This window comes from Gordionus sp. m RMFG-2023, chromosome 1, assembly GCF_954871325.1.
Source record: "Gordionus sp. m RMFG-2023 chromosome 1, tfGorSpeb1-WG-v2, whole genome shotgun sequence".
NCBI lineage: Eukaryota > Metazoa > Nematomorpha > Gordioida > Chordodea > Parachordodidae > Gordionus > Gordionus sp. m RMFG-2023.
The window spans coordinates 6,430,807-6,451,130 of NC_088775.1; the positions used below are offsets into that span (position 1 = coordinate 6,430,807).

General features: G+C 26.2%; 1 protein-coding gene across 1 annotated transcript in view; it reads right to left on the bottom strand.

Moving 5' to 3' along the window:
• LOC135922949 (pyrokinin-1 receptor-like) overlaps positions 1-2,381 on the bottom strand; it is a 41,885-nt gene extending 39,504 nt beyond the window's left edge. Inside the window, exon 1 of the mRNA XM_065457497.1 lies at positions 1,732-2,381. Within this exon, the coding sequence (XP_065313569.1) occupies positions 1,732-2,239 (508 nt within the window). The 5' untranslated portion in view covers positions 2,240-2,381. The remainder of the gene's footprint in view (positions 1-1,731) is intronic.
• Between the last annotated feature and the right edge of the window lie 17,943 nt (positions 2,382-20,324).

Here is a 20,324-nt window from a genome sequence, read left to right on the forward strand (position 1 = left end):
GGCAAATTTTAAGTTTTTTTTCGTGTTTTCATGCCTTAAATTTTTATATGAATCATTAGAATGAAAAAAGGAATGAATAAATTCTGAATAGTTTAGCAATAGTGAATATGTTATTATCATAATAATTTTAAATAGCTGGATTCGATATTTTATCTAAAGCCAAAACACTGATATATAACTGTCATAAATCATAGCATAAAATTTATTTTTTAAAGTTTTGTGCAAAAATACCGAAAACCATAAAATATCAAAAAAAAATGAAAAATATTATTAATATTTAAATTAATATTTACTATATTATAAGGATAAAAAAAATTGCGATCCGTTTCTACTTTGACTTTTTAAAATATAAATATCCGGTATGGTCGAAAATTAAGGAACTAAACCCGTAAAAGTACTGATCTCATTGACTACTAACCATTCTAGATCTGCAAGAGACCTAGAAATTTTTTTCGAACCCGACCCGGACATAAAATAAATTCCATATTTTTAAGATTTTTTATTTTTACCTTAATTAGTATTATAATTGATATAAGAAGAAGTAATGGTAAAATTTTTAAAATAAACGGTGTTGTTTTAACGGCTCAATTTTTTGAAAATGACCAACCCAATATATAATCCAAAAAGAAAATGATATGCAAGCCCGAGATTTCGTTAATAAATGCCCAACCCTTTCTGTGATCTATGAACAAAATATCCAGACTAGCCATAATATTTTTGGCTAAAATATTCGGATAGCCGTTTTTAAAAAATCGAACAAAACCATTATTTAATTGATGCAACCGAATAAAAATGTAATTGTAAATATAATAAATTTTTTAACCCTAACTAAACTCGAACCTATTTGAAATAAAAAAAACCTATCGAATCTTCCCGAAATATGAGTCGGGACAAGGTATTGCGGATTTCCACTACTAAATCTTGGGGCTTAAGGCAAGATGTATTTTCATCAATTTAGAAAAAACAACAACAGTTGAAATAAAAATTTGCTCTCTTTTAGATCCAAATTGCAATTATTAATTAGAAATGTCATTTTTTTAAAAAAAATTATCTTTCAAGAGCTAATTTCATAATATTTCAAATCAGATTGCAATCAAGATGCTTTTACATACATTATTATTTATTTTTTAAAACAATTTAAAGGTATAATATTTTGTTTTTTTTTTCATAATAATTCTTAAAATAAGAATATATATACTTTTTTTAAACCTTATTTACAATAATATTTTTTTTGATATAAAGGGGGAAAATAATTGGTAATAATTAATAGAAGATCTGCAAAGCGGGCCGTGCTTGGGCTCGGGCTTAATTCAATTTAAACTGATTGGGTTCGAGCCGGGCCGGGCCTAATATTTTTAAAAAAATTTGGGCCGGGTCGGGTCGGACTTTGGAATTTTTTTAAATTATATCTAAATTTATCAATTTTATATTGAATTTTTTATGTAAAATAAAAATATTTGATTTTATTTATTGAAATTAAACGACATATAACATATGTCTTTTATTTTGAGTAATTATAAAAGTTAATTTCTATACGGGCCGGGCCAGGTCGGTAAATTTTTTTAAAAAAAACTTTCGAGTTCGGGTTGGGCCGGTAAATCTTTTTTAGAAAAAATTTCGGGCCGGGCCGGGCCGGGCTTGAAAAATTAGGCCCGATGCAGATAACTAATAATTATATTTATATTTGATAAAAAAAAAATTGTGATAGAAACAAAAAGAAAGTTTTTTTACACATATTTTTTCCGAATATCCATATCTCCTGAGAATACAAATCGACCAGAGCCGTTGGCATGCAGGTGAGCATGATGAGAAGATCGGCAAGGCTCAGATTAACAAGGTATATGTTGGTAAAATTTCTCATCGATTTATCTTTAAATACTATGAATATTACCAGGGAGTTACCTATAATTCCAACCAACATCAAAATACTGTATATGGGGGTAAATATGCTTTGGCTCAAGAACAAATAGGCTAACTGTCGATCTTCCCGAGCTTTCGCGTCTTCTATGTCCGAATTTGTCAATGGCACGGTCGCTGGATTAGGTATTGGATTTGACTTTTCGGTGTAAGTTAGGGAATAAATACGAGAAGAGACCACGGGGGACGCGTTTATGCGGCCATTGGTATAATTGTAATGGTTAAAGGAATCGATTAAAATGTCCGTCATGGTAAGGGCGGAATTGATGGATGCTAAAATGAGTAGCACCGCGATAGTAAACTCGCGTTTTAAACGCAACATATAACAGTCAAAATATTTTGATGACCATTTCCATAAATATCACACATCTCAGTAGAAACATTTTTTTTAAAAAATTTTTTTTTGAAAATTTTGGAAAACCTTATTATGAACGGTCTTCCGTCAATAAATATTTTATAAATTATTTGTGAATATATTTTAACGATTTAACTATAAAAAAAAAATTTGAAAGTTATTTTTCGACAAATTTTTTCCACCGAACCATTAAAAACATTTATTTTTTATTTTTTTAAAATTTTTATGTCATAATATTCAAAAAAAAATTTTTTTTATATATATATTCACGATTTTAGATATATTATCAAAGAAAAAAAAATATTCATAAAATAATATAAGAATATATATTTTTTTTCCAAACCCACTTTCTCAATTAAAATAAAATTTAAATCAATATCTCTTTCGAAAAAAAAAATATGACATAAAAATTGTTGTTAATATAAAATATTAAAATATATATAATAAAACCATCATTATCAAGAAGATCTCTATTTTTATTCTTTAAAAATATTAATTAATAATTTCAATATTTTTGAAAATTTATATTAAAAAAGAGTTCCTTGTTTTTCCTCTCAATTTTATAATATATATATTTTTAATATTAAACTTAACCAAAAAAAAAATTTTATTTTAAATTATCTTGTTAATATTAATTCTATTTTAACTATAAAGCGGAATATCAAAGGAACGGAGAAAGAAGAAAAAAAAGACATATTAAAATTTTTCGGATCATCTTTTCTATTAAATTTTACACAAAGAAAAGGAAATAAATATAATTTCTTTTTATTTTTTTTTACCACCAAATTGTAACTAAAGAGGGAAATAAAAGTGATTATATTAAATAAATAATATAATTTAAATTTTCTATTTTTTCATAAATTTTAATATAAAAATTTTAATAACATTTTTATTTTTTTTTAGAAAAAAAAAATACATTCCAAGCCAGTATGTAAATATAGAGTATTTATAATTAAAAAAATATATAATTTATAACTACTACAAATAATTAATAAAAAAAATATTGATTTTGTTCAAAAAATATTTAAAAATAAAATTAAAATTGTATTCAAAGATTTAAGAAAGAGAGGGAGGGAGGGGGGATTTAGATATTTTCGGAAATTGTTTAGTGGAATAATATCCATTTTTTGAAGAATTTTAATTGTTAATTTAATTTATTTTTGTAAAGCAATCATTTTTCAAATTTCTAAAATATCAATCGACCAATCTTAACATTTTAGAACTTATAAAATGTGAAATAATACTTAATGTGGTATATGTTAGTGGCAATATGTTTTTTCCGGCGATATCTTATTTTTTCAACTTTAAAGGAAAAAGTATTCCAACATGTTTAGAAAACCTATCTTATAAATTGTAGGCAATTTTGCCTTAAACCTTTAAGTCTTTTATAATTTATATAAAAAAATTTATGGGAAAATTAATATGAATTATATTAAATTCGAGAGTTCATAACAAAATTGTCTGAAACTCATAAGGTAGGTATTCCAAATATAGTGGAATACAATTTCCGGTAAAATCAGATCTATAAATTTTTTTTAAAATAACGCGCTCAAAAAATGATTCAAAGTTGGCAAAGTACATATATACTCTTTTGTAAATATTAAAGCAAGGGTCCATAAAGAAGGTTCGATGAAGAGATGAATAAAAAATTATTGTTAATTCAATAAAATCAAATTAATAAAGAATGTCACACAGGAGTATTATAAAATGTCACAAAGGAGTATTATTTCAATAAATAGATTGGGAAAGAGTCTAATCTATTTTATCAAGTTTTCCCTGTTTTTAAAGTGTGCGGGCTGAAAGGAAAAAAATTTTCAATTCCACAACTGATACAGAATAAAGTTGCTAAGTTTTTTTTTAAAAAAAGAAGATATATTAGGAAACTTAAAGAAAACTACTATAAGCCGAATATTCCCGAAAATCTTTTTTCTTCTTGCTTAGCTTTGATATGAAGTCCAGGTTCTTGCATAAAAAAAATCAAGACTACATCGTAAGAGGAAAACTCTGAAATCTATTTTGTCGTTGAGACCCCCAGTCGTGATTAGTGAATAATTTCTAGTTTAGGTTAGAGCTGTAACACCGAATTCATTTGGAAAAAGTAGAAATTTTATCATGTTTTAATGTCGTTGGGTAGGGCAGTTTGTCTTTGGAAATTTATTTTGAACTAGGTTAAATTAAATATAGAAGAACTACTTGTCGTAATAAATGAGATTTTAAAATTTTAGTTCTAAGAATACAATTTTTTTTCTTCTTAAAAATATTAAGTCAAATAGTTATCCTTTTTTTCCAGTACCTAATAAATGATGACCTTTTATCTAGTAAAACATTTTATGTATATATGTATAATATTTTTTTTTCTCCAGATTTATTATTATGCAATTAAATGTAATAATGTGTATGATTATAATAAATTCGGTTTTAATAAAAGGGGATATATATATACTAAATTATTTATCATATATTTTTTCTCGCTAGCATTTCGTGTTCGTGATATAAGTATAATAGCGGCCTTCAATGTAATTTAGAAAAAAAAAAGTTTACTAATTTAAAGAAAAGAATTTTTTTTCTATATGAGATCCGCTTTTGATAAGAATGCATAATCAATTTAATAATAGATAGGAACCATCATATTTCGGCCAATTGTTTCTACTTCTTGACTTTCATTTCGATCTACCGATTAATATGTCAAATTATTTTGTCAGAGGTTTTAACAACTGTCAATAAAAGAGGATGTATAAAAAATTTAATATAAAGTAACAAAAAAAATTAAAAATATGTTTTTATGTCATTAATTTCTTATTACCATTAAATGAAACCCACTACAGTATAATCAGTAACAATCACTTCCAGAAACAGACACCCACATTGCACTAGAGAGGATAATCTGATTTTTTTTCGCAGATAGAGGGGGCTTTAGAGGGCCTCAAATTATGAGGAGAGGATAGATATCTCATCTCTTTAAGGGTTACTATCATTGGCCACTATTTATTTACTATTTATATTATAACTTGTTATAAATATTAAATAATTTTTCCAAATTATCGAAATGTCATTTTTTATTTTATAATTTCTAAAAATAACATGTTAATTGGAAACATATGAATTAGATTGCTGACACTGATAAATTATTAATAAATAAATAAATAATTGATATACAAGTATATTCGATAATTTAGGTGACCCTGATTAGAATTCATAATATTAATATAACTAAAAATTATGGTATAAATATTAAAACAACTATATAAAAATATGTATAAATATATAAAATTACTAAATAAAAATATATATTAATAGTATCGAAGGCTCTAAAAAGAGCTTAATTTAATAATTAAAATGTACCTAAAAAACAAGTATAATTGTGTTCAAAAATTTCCAATTGAAGTTTTTAAGAAATAAGGATTCGCGATATTGATCTAATAATAATATACTTCATCAGCATTTCCAATATCATTTCTCCTCATTTAACAGATTTAAAATGATACACTTTACAATATTTGGAAATAATATTCTTTTACCTCGTTGTAAAATTTTCTATTAAAAATAAATAAATGTATCTTATTCCCGTAAAAATTGAAAAAAAGAAAGAAATGAACGCAGAAAGGAGATAATGAAAAATATAATCTACCAATCTTTTGGCTAGAAAGATATCATTATAACCTTAATTGTCAATAATTTGTCCTTTTTTTTCTTTCTTATTTTTTTATTTATATGATAATACAATATTATTTGATCAAATTTATATGTCATTTTCATTATAATGATAATGATGATAATGATTATATTTTAATAATACCAATTCATGATATAAAGAAAAATAAAGAATATAAAACTAATAGAATTATATAAAAACAAGATGGGAGTATTTGCAAAACAATGGTAGGCCGCCTTAATTCTGAAATCCGTTTAAGAATTCGAAAATGAGATAGGAGGTAGCCAGGCAACTATAGCTAATATGATTCTAAACACCTATCTATTAAACTGAATTCAGTTATTACTTAATAATCAACATAGACTATACTCCAATATTGTATTTATTTGATAAGCATTTCAATAGTATTTGGGCAGCACGGGCTGAGCACGAGCTCCTGGGCCATCAAGAGTATTTTAGATGGGTCACCAAATTTAGGTGTGCAGCGATTTTGTTTTTTTTAAAACTAAATTTGTTGATTTTATTTTCCTATAAATCTGGCCCCTTTCTTTTGTCTAATTTTGAATCTATATTTTTTCTTTTTCTTGGGGCTTCGGTAAATTGAATTTTTTTTTTGAGGGCTTCCAACTTTATTTTTGCCTCAGATCTTCGAAAGTCGTAGCACAGCCCTGAGTGGAAAGGTAAACCTACACAAGGAATAAAGAGGTGATAATCACTACTAAGAGATAGTGACTTTTGGAGGCCCTATATCAAAAACAAACTCATAATAAAAACAAATTATTGTGTCATTTTACATTAATAAGAATAACCATGGATAATGTTTAGTGTCACTATCAATCCCTTGCTCGATATTAATATTTAATGTAAATATATGGTTCACATTTTTGATGAGTATAATTATGATGAATTGTTGTTGCAATAATATAACTTTAGCCGCGAAATAAAATGACACACATGACCATTCTCTGATGATTAATTCACATTAACATTTCAGAACAATATTATAAAAATTATAAGCATAACAAATGTTTAATATCATAAACAAAAACATCTAAAAAAAAATTAACCATAAATATATTTTCGGAAATATATGGCTAAAAAAATAAAAAAGGAAAAATTATATTTTCTTAAACTATATCAAATAATAATTATGCATAAATATTTGTATCAAATAAATGTAAGCTGACGAAAATTCCATAGTTAATAAATAAGTAAAGAGGGATAAAAATGATCCACATTAACATAATGATAAAGTTAAATAAATGTATAAATTATACGTTATATTTAAAATGTAATTTAATTTTTTTCATTTTTTATGGCGAATTTTTTCCTATATTTGTAAATCTAGAATCCCTTTATATCTATATGTCCAATATCTATGAACAACCATTGAAGTTGATTCTGACCAAAATATAGCATAAAACACTAATTTTTCCTTAAAATATATATGTATATATACTAATTGATATTTCATTTAAAGTTTTTGATATAAAGTTCTTATAACTAGGAGTCTTAAAATAGGATCATCTTTTGAATATTATACTTGAGTTTTTTAAACAAAAATATAAGGAGGTATTTGATGACTATGATTGCAACAAAAAAATTTATTATTTTCTTTTATTTACAATTGATATAAGCTATAAACTGTATCATGTTGATTTGATTATAATAACTCGGGTATAAATGTAATAATATTTAATTAATGTATAATATACATAAACCCTTTATTTTTCGAATAAAATTTCTATGTGTGTAATATCACTAACATCATTAAGGGAATTACTATCTTAATTTAGCTATCACTCATAACTCATAAGGAAGGTCAAAAACTTTTTCTAAAACCCGAATTCGCCTTCAACATAAAATGCTTTCTAATAATGCCATCATGGCCCAAGTTTTAACAATATCGAATCCTCTTAATCAAAATTCTGCTATTTCATCAAAACTTTACCCTTTGATCACTTTTCTTCTATCAGAATACCTACCCCGAAATAACTAGGCTGCTCATTTTAGTTGCCATTGACTTTGCGGAGAATAAGGTCACTCCAATTTATCACCCTTATGAAAAGTTTGTTTTTTTTGCCCTCTCACTAAAATCTTTTTATCAAGGTGCCATTGCCTACAAATATTTAACCATTTCATCCTATCTTTTTTTAAAAAAATCTGGTCAATTAGCAATGACGAGCTTAAGTATTTATAATATCCACCATCAATTTCAAGTTCAAGTCTTCCAATTTTAAATAATCCATCTAACCTCACATCTCTCATATACAAATAAATTATTTTATTCTAACTTATCTCTTCTTTTTTTTACCTCATGATTCGCCATACAGCCAATAAATTTTTTATATTTTCTGTGTTTTACGCCGCCTAATTGCTCTGCCCTGTTATTATATCCAGAGCACAAAAAATACTTTGTGTAAACTCCTAACGCAAATTGGATATTCCGGCTTCCTTAACTATAAGCCTCATCATTATCATATAACCGGCACATATTACTCCTTTAGCACCATATTAATATATCATTTGTAATCTTGTTTTACGGACAACCTTTTCCAGTCATCCGTTTCCTCACCTCCACCATTTCACGTCGAAATATCACTGTTATATACTTATTGGAGTCATCTTTCGAATTTATTTTTCTTTAAAAAAAAATTCAATTTCAAAGTTTTACTTCTACATTTTGTGCTTAACTAGATATTTTAGACGAGCCAAGTGTGCTGTGAGTATACTTTTATCTTCCACCAATGTTGAGATTTTATTTATAATATTTTATAGCTATTAATAATTTTAAAAAAAATTAAAATGAAACTCGTTAATTTAAAAAAATATCACATATTTAACTGGATCATGATTAAATTGAAACTTAATATAGGTTTGGTGGACATTTATAAAAAATATATCAAGGGGAATAAATAAATTTAATTACAATAAGGTCTAGCGCAGTTAAAGAAAACAAAAATAAATGTTTTTAAAAAGAAGTTTGAAACCATGAATATTTTTTTTCTTCTTTTAATCTTAAACTTAAACGTGTCAAGTCATCTGATAACTTAATTAACATAATTAAATATATACAAAGATTCGTAAAAAAAGTTAAATTTACATAATGAAAACTAAATTGAAATAGTTATATATTTACTCTTAAAAATATGCATTAAAGAGGTAAAATTCTGCAAAAGTTGACTTTGTAGAATATTTACATATTGGGGGAAAAAAAAAATTATTTAAGATTTTACTGGAAAATGCCAATAAAACTTGTGTTAATATTACATTTTTATATAGTAAATTATAATTTATATAAATCAATTAAATAACAAATTTTTCGGTTTTTTCACCTTATTTTGAAAGAATTGTTAGTTTTTCCTTGAACAGTATAATAGAATGTAGTGAATATTTTGAACATTAATTGACATTATGACATTTTTTTTTATCTATGGAAGTTTTTTCCCCAAATGAGGCATATAATAAAATAAAACAAAAAATGGCAGATCGACCAATGACATATATTGTACGTCATTTCCAAACTACAAAATTACCAAGATAAAATTATATTAAGGTTACGAAAATGGTAAAATGTGTATTAATTATTAATTAATTAAAATAAACCAATTTATAACACGGGTATATACATTCACCTGGAAAGATAAAAGTCTAAAATTTATTAGTCAAATTTGTTTATTTACTTAAAATTTCCAAAAATTTATTATTTAACCATTCAATAATGGCCAACGTCTCTTTCACGATAAGGAATTATCCTAAAAAAGAATAGTTTAAAAGGATTTAATGAACAACTATATCTGGTGTATGTTGGCAGGTATAATCAAAATAATTGATGGACTGCTCGTTAAACATCTTACTTTATTCATAAGACGTGGTCTGGACTAAATCTCTACTCCGGATATACCAAGCCATATCGTCAAATTTTGGGCCTAAAAATATTTTTTTTATAAAATCTGGGTGGGGTGGTTGATTTTATATTAATTCATTTAATTCAGAAAATCATATAACCAATTTTAGTATTAATTTACTGCACATATATATATATTTATATTCCTTTAAATCCGTTGACAAATACCCAAAATTATTTAAAATAATAAAATTTTTAAAATTCCGAAAACAAATTAATCATTTATATTTTTTGATTAAAATTTTTTTAGTTAATAATTCATAAAATCTATAAATGACCCAATAGAACTTTACTCAATTTCGCTATGAATTGCTAAAATTAGAAAAGTAATTGGTCTAAACAGGGATTACCTTTATATAAGACTTAGCGCTTAATTATCTGATACACTATAAGAAATATCGATATTATCAAAACCCCCTTTCACTCGAGATCGCCTGATTTATTAGTTAAAAAGTGATTTCTCTTCCATTTTTTTTATTTCTATTTTTATTTTTCCATTTAAATTTTTTTTTAATTATCATTATTTAACCCAAATCCTTATACAACTTTATATACATATATTTCAAAAATAAATCCAATCCTGTAATCTATATGTCAATTTCGCCAGATTCATATAAAAAAAATTCAGAAATACTTTAATCATTTTTAACACATTTATCCATCCATACTAATATATTTATATAAACATTTAGCCCAAATATTTTTTTATTCTCTCTTCTTTCTCGAGAATCATTAATAAGGGATCTAATTCAACATCCAATACTACCTTAAAATATCACGACTCTTATTAAAATGGGGAAAAACACCCAAGATTAATGTCCTATACTTTTAACCTATGTTATTTTCTCCAAAACTCGTAAAGAAATCTCATAATTTTCCACTAACTAGCCTATATTCAACATCCAATACGACCTCAAAATTTTCTTCAAGATTACACTATCAAAATATCACGTCTCATATTAAAATGAAAAAAAAACCAAGATTAATATCCTATAATTTTAACCCATGTTATTTTCTTCAAAACTCTTAAAGAAATCACATAATTTTCCACTAGCCAAATCAAAAAGGGTTCTAATTGAACATCCAATACGACCTTAAAATATTACGACTCATATTAAAATGAAAAAAAAAACCCAAGATTAATGTCCTAACCCATGTTATTTTCTCCAAAACTCGTAAAGAAATCTCATAATTTTAACCCCCAAAACAGATCAAAAGGTAAAATTTTAACAACCTCGCCAATTTTCCTCCTGTCCACAACCCGTTACATATATATTTTTTTCTTTTTATCATATAACATTACCCTTACCAACCCCTACTTAAACCAGTTTATTCATTTTCGTATTAATTTGCTAACTTTACTTTTATCCCCATTTTTTAAATTTAAAAAGCTGGATTATTTTTATATTACTTTCACAAATTTTCATTTTCCTTAACATCAAGCGTTCCTCTATCTTAGTTATTGGCAAATCTTTTTTTTTGTTTAGGGTGTGTTCAAAGTCGAAAAATTTTTCAAAATTTTTTAAATAAATGATTCTCGCATATACAACATTAATGTGTCCAAACTCGATTTCGCAAATTTCAATAATAAATTAATATTTTTAAAAAATTTTGACTTAGGAAGCACCCTAAATTTATTTTCATTTATTTAATACCTAACATAATTCTTACTTTTTATTAAGATTCAAAAGTCAATAAAATTATGTTTCTGCGTCCTAAATTTTTTTTTTGAATGGCTGTAAAAATATAAAAGAAAAATTAAAGTCACAAACTTTGTAAACTTTATCGAGTAATAAAAACTTTTTTTTAAAAAAAATGATAAAAATGTCCTAAATTTTTATAAAATTTTAAAAATATCAAAAATTTAACATATGATTTTCAATAATTTTAAAATTTCTGAAAGTTTTTAAATTATTCCAATTTATCGAAAAACGATTTTGGGCATAGCCTAAAAGAAAATATATGCTTTAAAGTCTTTCGTTAATTATTTATACTTTAGAAAACGGGTATAAATGTATACTAGATATCTATAAGGTCATAATTAGCTTATTAATAGTGAAAAAAGATAGTTTGGTATTAAATTATTTTTACTGTTAATAACGGTGACAATTAGAAATATGAATTCATTTAATCATAAAAGATTGAAAGGAATTTCAATTAGGAAAAAATTAATTTTTAAAAACCATATTTATCACAAATCACTTATTCATCATTTATTTATATAAAATAAAAAGGTTTATTATTTCGTAAAAATCTTTTCCCATTATATAGGAAACTTCAAGAAACAATATAAGCCGTTTTTTTTATTAATTTGTATAAATCTCTTAATTAAATATTCTCTGTTGATATTCCCATATCCTTTTAGCGAAAAGATACGCGATTTCTTTATTTTATCATGTTTCTTTATCATCTTTTCCTTCTTTTTCTAGTTCCATTTTTTAAAATACTTTTCTTCCTGGCATTTTCCTTTAATCCTTCTCTTTTTCATAGCTGTTTGACATATATTTCCTTTTAACCTCACTTTTAATTTTTCTTAACCCATAGATTTTCATCCCTGTTACTTTTTGTTCAATTGAATGGATCCTTCAAAAGACAATACTCATACTAACCTGTTTGCACCATCAGCTGTTCTCTCGATCTAGGGTTAGGCTATATTCTTCTTCTAATGATCTTGTTTTATGCCCCAAAACTAATTTAGCCCGAGGATTTGTTATTCGGGCCGGTTGATTTATTATAGTACAATAGCCCTACTTCTCTCTCCCCATTTTTTGTTTCTTTAAGCAACTTTTACCATTCCCTCCGCCCATCCATTGTTAGTGATTTCAATGGAGGTGACATTATATAATGCATGAATATGTTGTCGCAAAACTCTTTAAATCATCTGATTTATTTACCACACTTTCCACAAAATCTTATACATTTATTTAACACCATATTAAGTGGTTAATCCCTGTCACTAAACTAAACTCTGTCGCTCTACTATGGGCATATACCATCAGGAAATAATATGCCTTGCCCCATTCTAAAAAATTAGTATGCACTCTAAATCCTGCTTGTGGGGCCTGGTTTATATTTACCATATATTTGTCCATATATTTCATGTTGCCCAAACTTGTAATATCAAAAATTTAAGCATTCATGGATGGCCACCAGGAATATATTCTATCTCAAATTTTTTAAAAAAATATTTTAATATCATTTATCTTTACTAAAATTACAATTTGTAGATTTTCCAGCAAAGTCCAATTTCTTATTTTCTGACATGAAAAGGCAGAAGTCATTAAAAAAACAAACACCTCACCAAAACAGTTTTCACTCCATTCGTTACCAATACCTTCTACATGTTCGTAAGTGAGGCCCTCACATTAAAACCACAGGAAAAAATGTGATAGATAAAAGGGGTAACAGGATTTTACCTTCATCAGCAGATTTCTCTCGAAAAAGCATTCACTTTTCTCTAGGGTTGCTATGTACCTTTTTTTAAAGGTTTTTATTTTTAATATATCCAATTTTTAATATATAATTATTTGCTTTTTTTTAAATATATTTTTAATTTGATATTGTTCGCATTTGTATTTAATCTTTATAAATTGAAACCTCTCTTTTAAAAAATAAAAAAATTACCATTAAAATTAGAATATATATATATATATATATATATATTATTTTTAAATATTTTTAAACTAGTATTTGGTTATTATTGCTTTTTTGCATAATCACAAAATACCTCCTTTGTATTATCTTTTAAGATTTTTAAAAAAAAATAAGATGCCTTAATTAGAAGAGATTATATAATACTCATGGAAAAAATTTAATTTTACTCTAGTAGTTTCAACCTTGATGATGCATTCAAGGCGTAGGTATCACCATTCGATATACTCTTAATAAATTATCTTCCACAATATTGAATTCTTTATCAACTAATTAGCCTTATCTACCATGCTCCAAGATCGGTTACCTATCAAGCCAGCTTGGACTCTCTTTAATTTTGATCTTGGGGAGTTTCTCTTGTATATTTCCCAATTTATGGGGTTTTCTCACATCCATATTTTTATGCTCCTAATCTATTATTTGTCTAGGGGGAATATTTTATCCTTTCTACCAGTATCTACATGGCCGGGGTAGGTAGAAGACAAATGTCTTCAGAATATCTTGGCATTTTGGGGAATAGGTATAGATTTCTTGGGTGGTAGTATTTTTTTTGAGGGGGGTAAACATTAACTTTGGGGGGTAGGTATTGATTTTTGGGAGGTGTTTTTTGACATGAATATTCGTTTTAAATTCAATAATTGATACGATTATGATGTTTATCGTTGATTTTATCCTGACAAATGTCAATTAAAAAGAAATATGTGTATAACAAATAATAAAAAACTAAAAAATTTCTCTTTTAGAATTTTAAGCATTTTATTTATTAATTTTTTTACCATAATAATTTTACAATTTCACACCTATAATATTAATTTATTCGGTTAGGGTACCTTTTCAGGGGCAATTATTTTTGTTATTTTTTAATGTTATTTTTTGTTATTTTTTTATGCGATTTTTTTTATGTAATTTTTTTATGAAAACTATTGTTTTTATGTTATTTTTTTATGATTGGTTCATTTTCTTATTGGTTAATTTTTTATTTAAGATATTTTTAAATTAATATATCTTTTTTTATTTAAGATATTTTAAAATAATTTTTTTATAGATATTTTCGAAAATATAGATTATTAAATCGTTTTGATGTTTTTATTCATTTTATTAATGATTGTAGATTATTAAATCGTTTTGATGTTTTTATTCATTTTATTAATGATTGTATAAATTTTAATAGTATATTTCAATTTAATGAATAAATTATTTCGATTGTTATGCTTAAATTTTATTTATTTTTGGAATCTTCCTTTAATTATAGTGTTATCACTAAAAAAAATTAAATTCTTTATACAAATTTTAGAAAAAATTATTCATATTAAGTTTGTATAGAAGGAATCATATTAAGTTTGAATAGAAGGAATCATATTAAGTTTATATAGAAGGAATCATATTAAGTTTGTATAGAAGGAATCATATTAAGTTTGTATAGAAGGAATCATATTAAGTTTGTATAGAAGGAATCATATTAAGTTTGTATAGAGAGAATGTATAGAAAGAATCAACCAAATAAATTTTAAATAGCGAAGTTTCATCTATCAAAAATTTAACCCCAAACCTACCCGCATTGTACATAATCTAATAATTTTACCCCTTACCCCTAGCCTTCCCCCTTTTCCCCCATTCACTTCCTTTAAATAATTGTACGAATTTTAAATTTTAGAAAAAATTATTTTAAAATATCTTAAATAAAAAAAGATATATTAATTTAAAAATATCTTAAATAAAAAATTAACCAATAAGAAAATGAACCAATCATAAAAAAATAACATAAAAACAATAGCTTTCATAAAAAAATTACATAAAATCAAAAAAAAATCGCATAAAAAAATAACAAAAAATAACATTAAAAAATAACAAAAATAATTGCCCCTGAAAAGGTACCCTAACCATTTATTCTTATTTGTTATTTTTCTAAAAGTATAGAGGTTAACATAAATGATTAATTTTAATAATAATTTCAGTATTTAAATATTATTATTAAAAATAATATTTTCGATAGGTATACAAATTTTAACTATATTATTCATTTAATAATTAGCAAACATTCAAAGTTATTGAATCCCAGATTATATTTTCTTCTCATTCAATGATTCCCAATGGAGTGACCCAAGCAGCTTTTTAATTGCCTATTGATTATTAGCAAGATTTAGAGATTTAATTGTTTTTTCTAGCCTAAATAGACCGGAGAGGAAGAAAATAAAATTTTGTTGTGAGATTATAAATGATAGCTTATTATAAGATTCTTTTTTTTAAAATCATTATATAACATTGTGGTTTAGCGAATATAGCACCCGAAGGCCCCATACTTTTTTAGAGGGGGGGGGGTTTAGGGGTAGATTTTGTATGTGGGTTTGCCTTTATCGAATTTTCTGCCACGTGGACGCTACTTTCTACCGTTCTCATTTGTATTCCTCAAATTTTATATCTTTATTGCTATTATCAACGGATCGCAATATAAAATTTGAACAAAATATCGGGTAAATAATTCTCTTTTCCACTCCGTTATTTAAACTTAATAACAATCCTATCAATAATAATCACTTCTAAACACCTAACCAAGATCGGACCTCTACTTATTTCTCATTTGAGAGCTTGGAAACTGTTCTCATGCTCTGTCTCAAATCTGATTTGCGTCTTTACAGATTAGGAGGCCATGCAATGCTTTCGAATCTAAAAATAAACAATGCTAATAATCAATCATCTCGATAATAAACTGGAGCTCAGCATTATTCTTTCCTCTAGCATTTTCAAGATACTTTCTATATTTTTATATATCTAGGTTATTTCGTTATCTTTAACTATGACTTAAATAATTTATTTCTCTCATCCCAAATACATTTTTCTTAATGTTCGCTTTTAGTCCTCTGGCAATTATTCTTTTAATACTATTAATCATAATTATTGATTATATTGGTCTACTTTCAAACAATCATTCCTTGAAACACAGCCATAGATTCTAAAATATTTGCCCCGACAAGCTTAAAGAAAATTGTAATCTTAAAAATTTAAACAAACACGTTGGCTTATATACATTAACTTTCCACTTATCTCCTTGCTCCTTCAGCTACAAATATTTGCTGCTAAGATCTATCTTTGAAAACCATATTATATCATCTTGGCTAAGATCTCATCTACTCTGGACAGCGGGTACTTCACCTTAACCAGATAAGAATAGGAATTGACTCAAAAATTCTCACATAAGGTAATATACCTGTCTTGCGTAAGAACACTAGCGATCATTGGAGCGGGGGGGGGACAGGGGGACAAATCCCCCCCCATCCACAAAGCTAAAAAATGCAGATGCCGGATATATTTTACAAAAATATTTTTGTTTAGAATGTTGTGCAGATTTAATTTAAACATTTCCATATTTTTTAATTCGTTTGTAAATAAAAATTTTAACTTGTAAAAATTGATAAGAATATATAAATATGTTATTTTAACAACTTTTTACAAGTCAAATAATTTTATTTTCAAATAAATTAATAAATATGGAAATGTTTTGAATTAAATTTACACAGTACTATATTAATTTATATCTGTTAATATTTATTCCTATCTCATATTAAATATATATTTAATTACATTTATTATCACATTCATCACTAAGTTTATCAATTAATTTTGATTTCAAGTTTTCCGGCGTAATTCTTATTATTTTCAAATTTTTAGTGGCGTAATATTTATCTACCATTTTTAAATTTCTAGCCAAATAATAATTATTCTGAAATTGTCCAACAGGGAGAAAGAAATTGCAACCTTGTCCTACGAGATAGAGTCTCCGCCATCAAGCAGTAACAGCTTTTATGGAGTTAGAAGAGTTATTTGCTATTACTGACATATCACAATAGCCTGAAAGAAATTTTTCCTTAGAAGCAAGAAAATTATTGGATTCAATGCTTATCCCAAATTTTTTTTCTTATTAGAATGTACAACTATTTTATGTATTACTTTTCAAAAACATGATGACTTGAATAAGAAGATGAGAATAGCGGAGAGCATTTTATTAGAATTCAAGGAAATTAGGGCTAATGTTTATGAAGAATTTCATATTTTATATGTTATTGTTAAGTCAAAAGCAGAGCTATACGTGTTTAATATTTGTCTCACTCGACTTGCAGCAAGGCAAGCTCAGAGTTAAAACATTAATATAGGATCAGTAGAAGAGTATATCTTAGATACAAATACATTTATAAACCAAATAAATGAATGGTATTTAATTCATTATGCAGCACTTACCAATCTGCAAATATTATTTCCATAAATGCCTTCCCAACCGCAATAAACTCTTAAAACCAACGATCTTTTATCCAAAAAATGAAATCAGAGATATGCAGAAGTACCATTTGTACGGCCCGCCCCGGATTTTTAAAAATTTTCCCAAGCACGGATTTTATATTTTTAGGCCCGACCCAGGTATTTTTAAAAAATTTTTGGTGCCTGCCCTATGGTGATAGGAAAAAAATATTTGTTGGATTTTTATCATGAAGATGTTAAAGTATCTTATGATGCCTTATTAGCTGAATAACCATGTTTATAAGATTAACTCTGGTTGATACAGTCCCAAAAAATTCTTTGGATGCTCTGCATTATTTCAAACACATTTTAGATTATATTCCCAATGTATTAAAAGGGTTTATATATTAGCAACTCTTCCCAATAGTAAACTAATGAGAGAACATTCTCTTTTTTAAGAAGAATAACAGAGCCCTGCAGAGGTATCATTTGCAGGGCACGACCCAGATTTTTTTAAAGATTTTTATGGCTAAGCTCATTTTTCAGGCCCGGCCCGGCCTTTTTTAAAATAAAATTTTCAGGCCCGACCCGGATTTTTTAAAAATAAATTATATTTATTTTTGATTTTTATAGCTAATAATAACGATTTCAAATATAGGCTGTTTTAAAATATACAGTCCTGCCCGGATATTTTTTTAAAAAAAATTTTCATGCCCGGCCTAGATGTTTTTTTTTAAAAATTCAGGCTCCGCCCGGATGTTTTTTTTAAAAAATTTCGGGCCCGGCCATACGGTCCTGCCCGGGAGCCGGGTCTGCAGATCTCTGAAAAACATAGATAGAAGTACAACTTTTGAAAGTAGATTGAAAGGTTTGGATCTTTTGAATATTCATAGGCATTTGACAACAAGCAAGGATGAGATAATTGAAAAATTACCTCAATCCCAACGAAGATTGGATTTTACATTGTAAATATATAACATACAAAATAAAATTATTCCCTAATCTTTTTGTGTATAAATTTATATTTCTAACATTTAAATTTTTATACTTTATATATAAATTTTAAAGCTCAAAAAATTTAAATTTCTATTTTGGGTCATTTAAGTGATTCTTTACATATAATTTTTTTATAATTCACATTAATTTAAAATTGTGTATTAGAAATAGTTATTAGTCCTAATAAATTTATGCTTGATATTTTTAAAAAACAATAATATTTCTTAAGACCAAATTCCTGCGTTCGCGCCTGCTAGCGGTGTAGCCCAATTGCTATACATTAATGGTCTTATTATTCCTGGTGTTAGCCATAGAGCTGACCCTTGATTTACTTCTCTCTTATAATGATATGGGATGCGTCAATCTGATCAATAACATAGTGTAATTGTTTCCTCTTATTTTTACATTTACTTCAAAATCTTTCAAAGTTCCTAACTCATTTTTAAATATTGATATATTGGTAATATTTTTGTATCTTTTATTGCCTGCTATTATCGATAATTATATTTTTTCCTGTTTCTATTTTCAAAGTGGTTGCTATTATTGCTACCTTCGCTCTCTTCCATCTTTTGCTGATTATATATTAAGTCACTTATTTTACTATACTTTCACTCGGTCTCTATTCTATCGTTGGAAATTTTTTTTTTCGATTTACATAACTCCATTAAATTTATTCCACCAGTTATAAAGTGGTCCTATAATTTGTCTATTAACCCAGCTTGATATCAGTTATTCTAATTTTTCTATCCCACAAAGATATATTGCTAATATTGTCTTAGGGTTGAATTTGCAATTCTCTTAACTTTTGTTTGGTCCTCCAATTTAACAAATGCCAGTCTTTATAGATATAATTAGCTTTTTATCAGGTCAGTTTTTCAATCATGGTCACTCATCTTTACTTACTAAACTGACTCCGGATCCTATGTTTAATAAAAATTTAATCAATAGGTCTTCTTTTATATTCTTAACAGCAACGCAATCTCCGATTCTGTCTATCTACACATATTTGTTAATATTATTGAATTTGCCTTTTATAACTTCTTAGGTTCTGATCTTATTTTATATTTGGCCTCATTGGCATGAAATTTTAACACTCTCTCCTACCATTGATTTGCAGAAAGACAGAAAGAAAAAAAGAAAGAAAGAAAGTAAAAATTTTAGATATTGCCATATGTATTGTTTTTTTTTTCATCATTAGAGTTTTATATTGATAAACGGCACAATTTTTAAAAACCGCTAACCTGATATTTTAGCCAAAGAAGTCTCGGGATTTTGTTAATAAATGTCAAAACCTTTCTTCCATCTATGAACAAAATCTTCAGGCTTGCGTAATATTTATGACTAAAATATTGGGCTAACCGTTTTTAAAAATCGCCCCGTTTAACAATACTATTTGCGCTTAATAAGAGGTTTTAATTATAGAAGGAAAAGAACAAATTTTTTATTCTGAGAGGAAAAATTGAAAGTCGTTGGGATGCAATTACTTTTGCATATCATGGATACAAGATTAAATGTTTAAACGGTATATGATATATAGCGTAATCGGTCATGAATTAGCACATACCATTTTGTATAGAATATCTCTTGTTAGGTGCGTTTTTTAAAATGCTAAAACA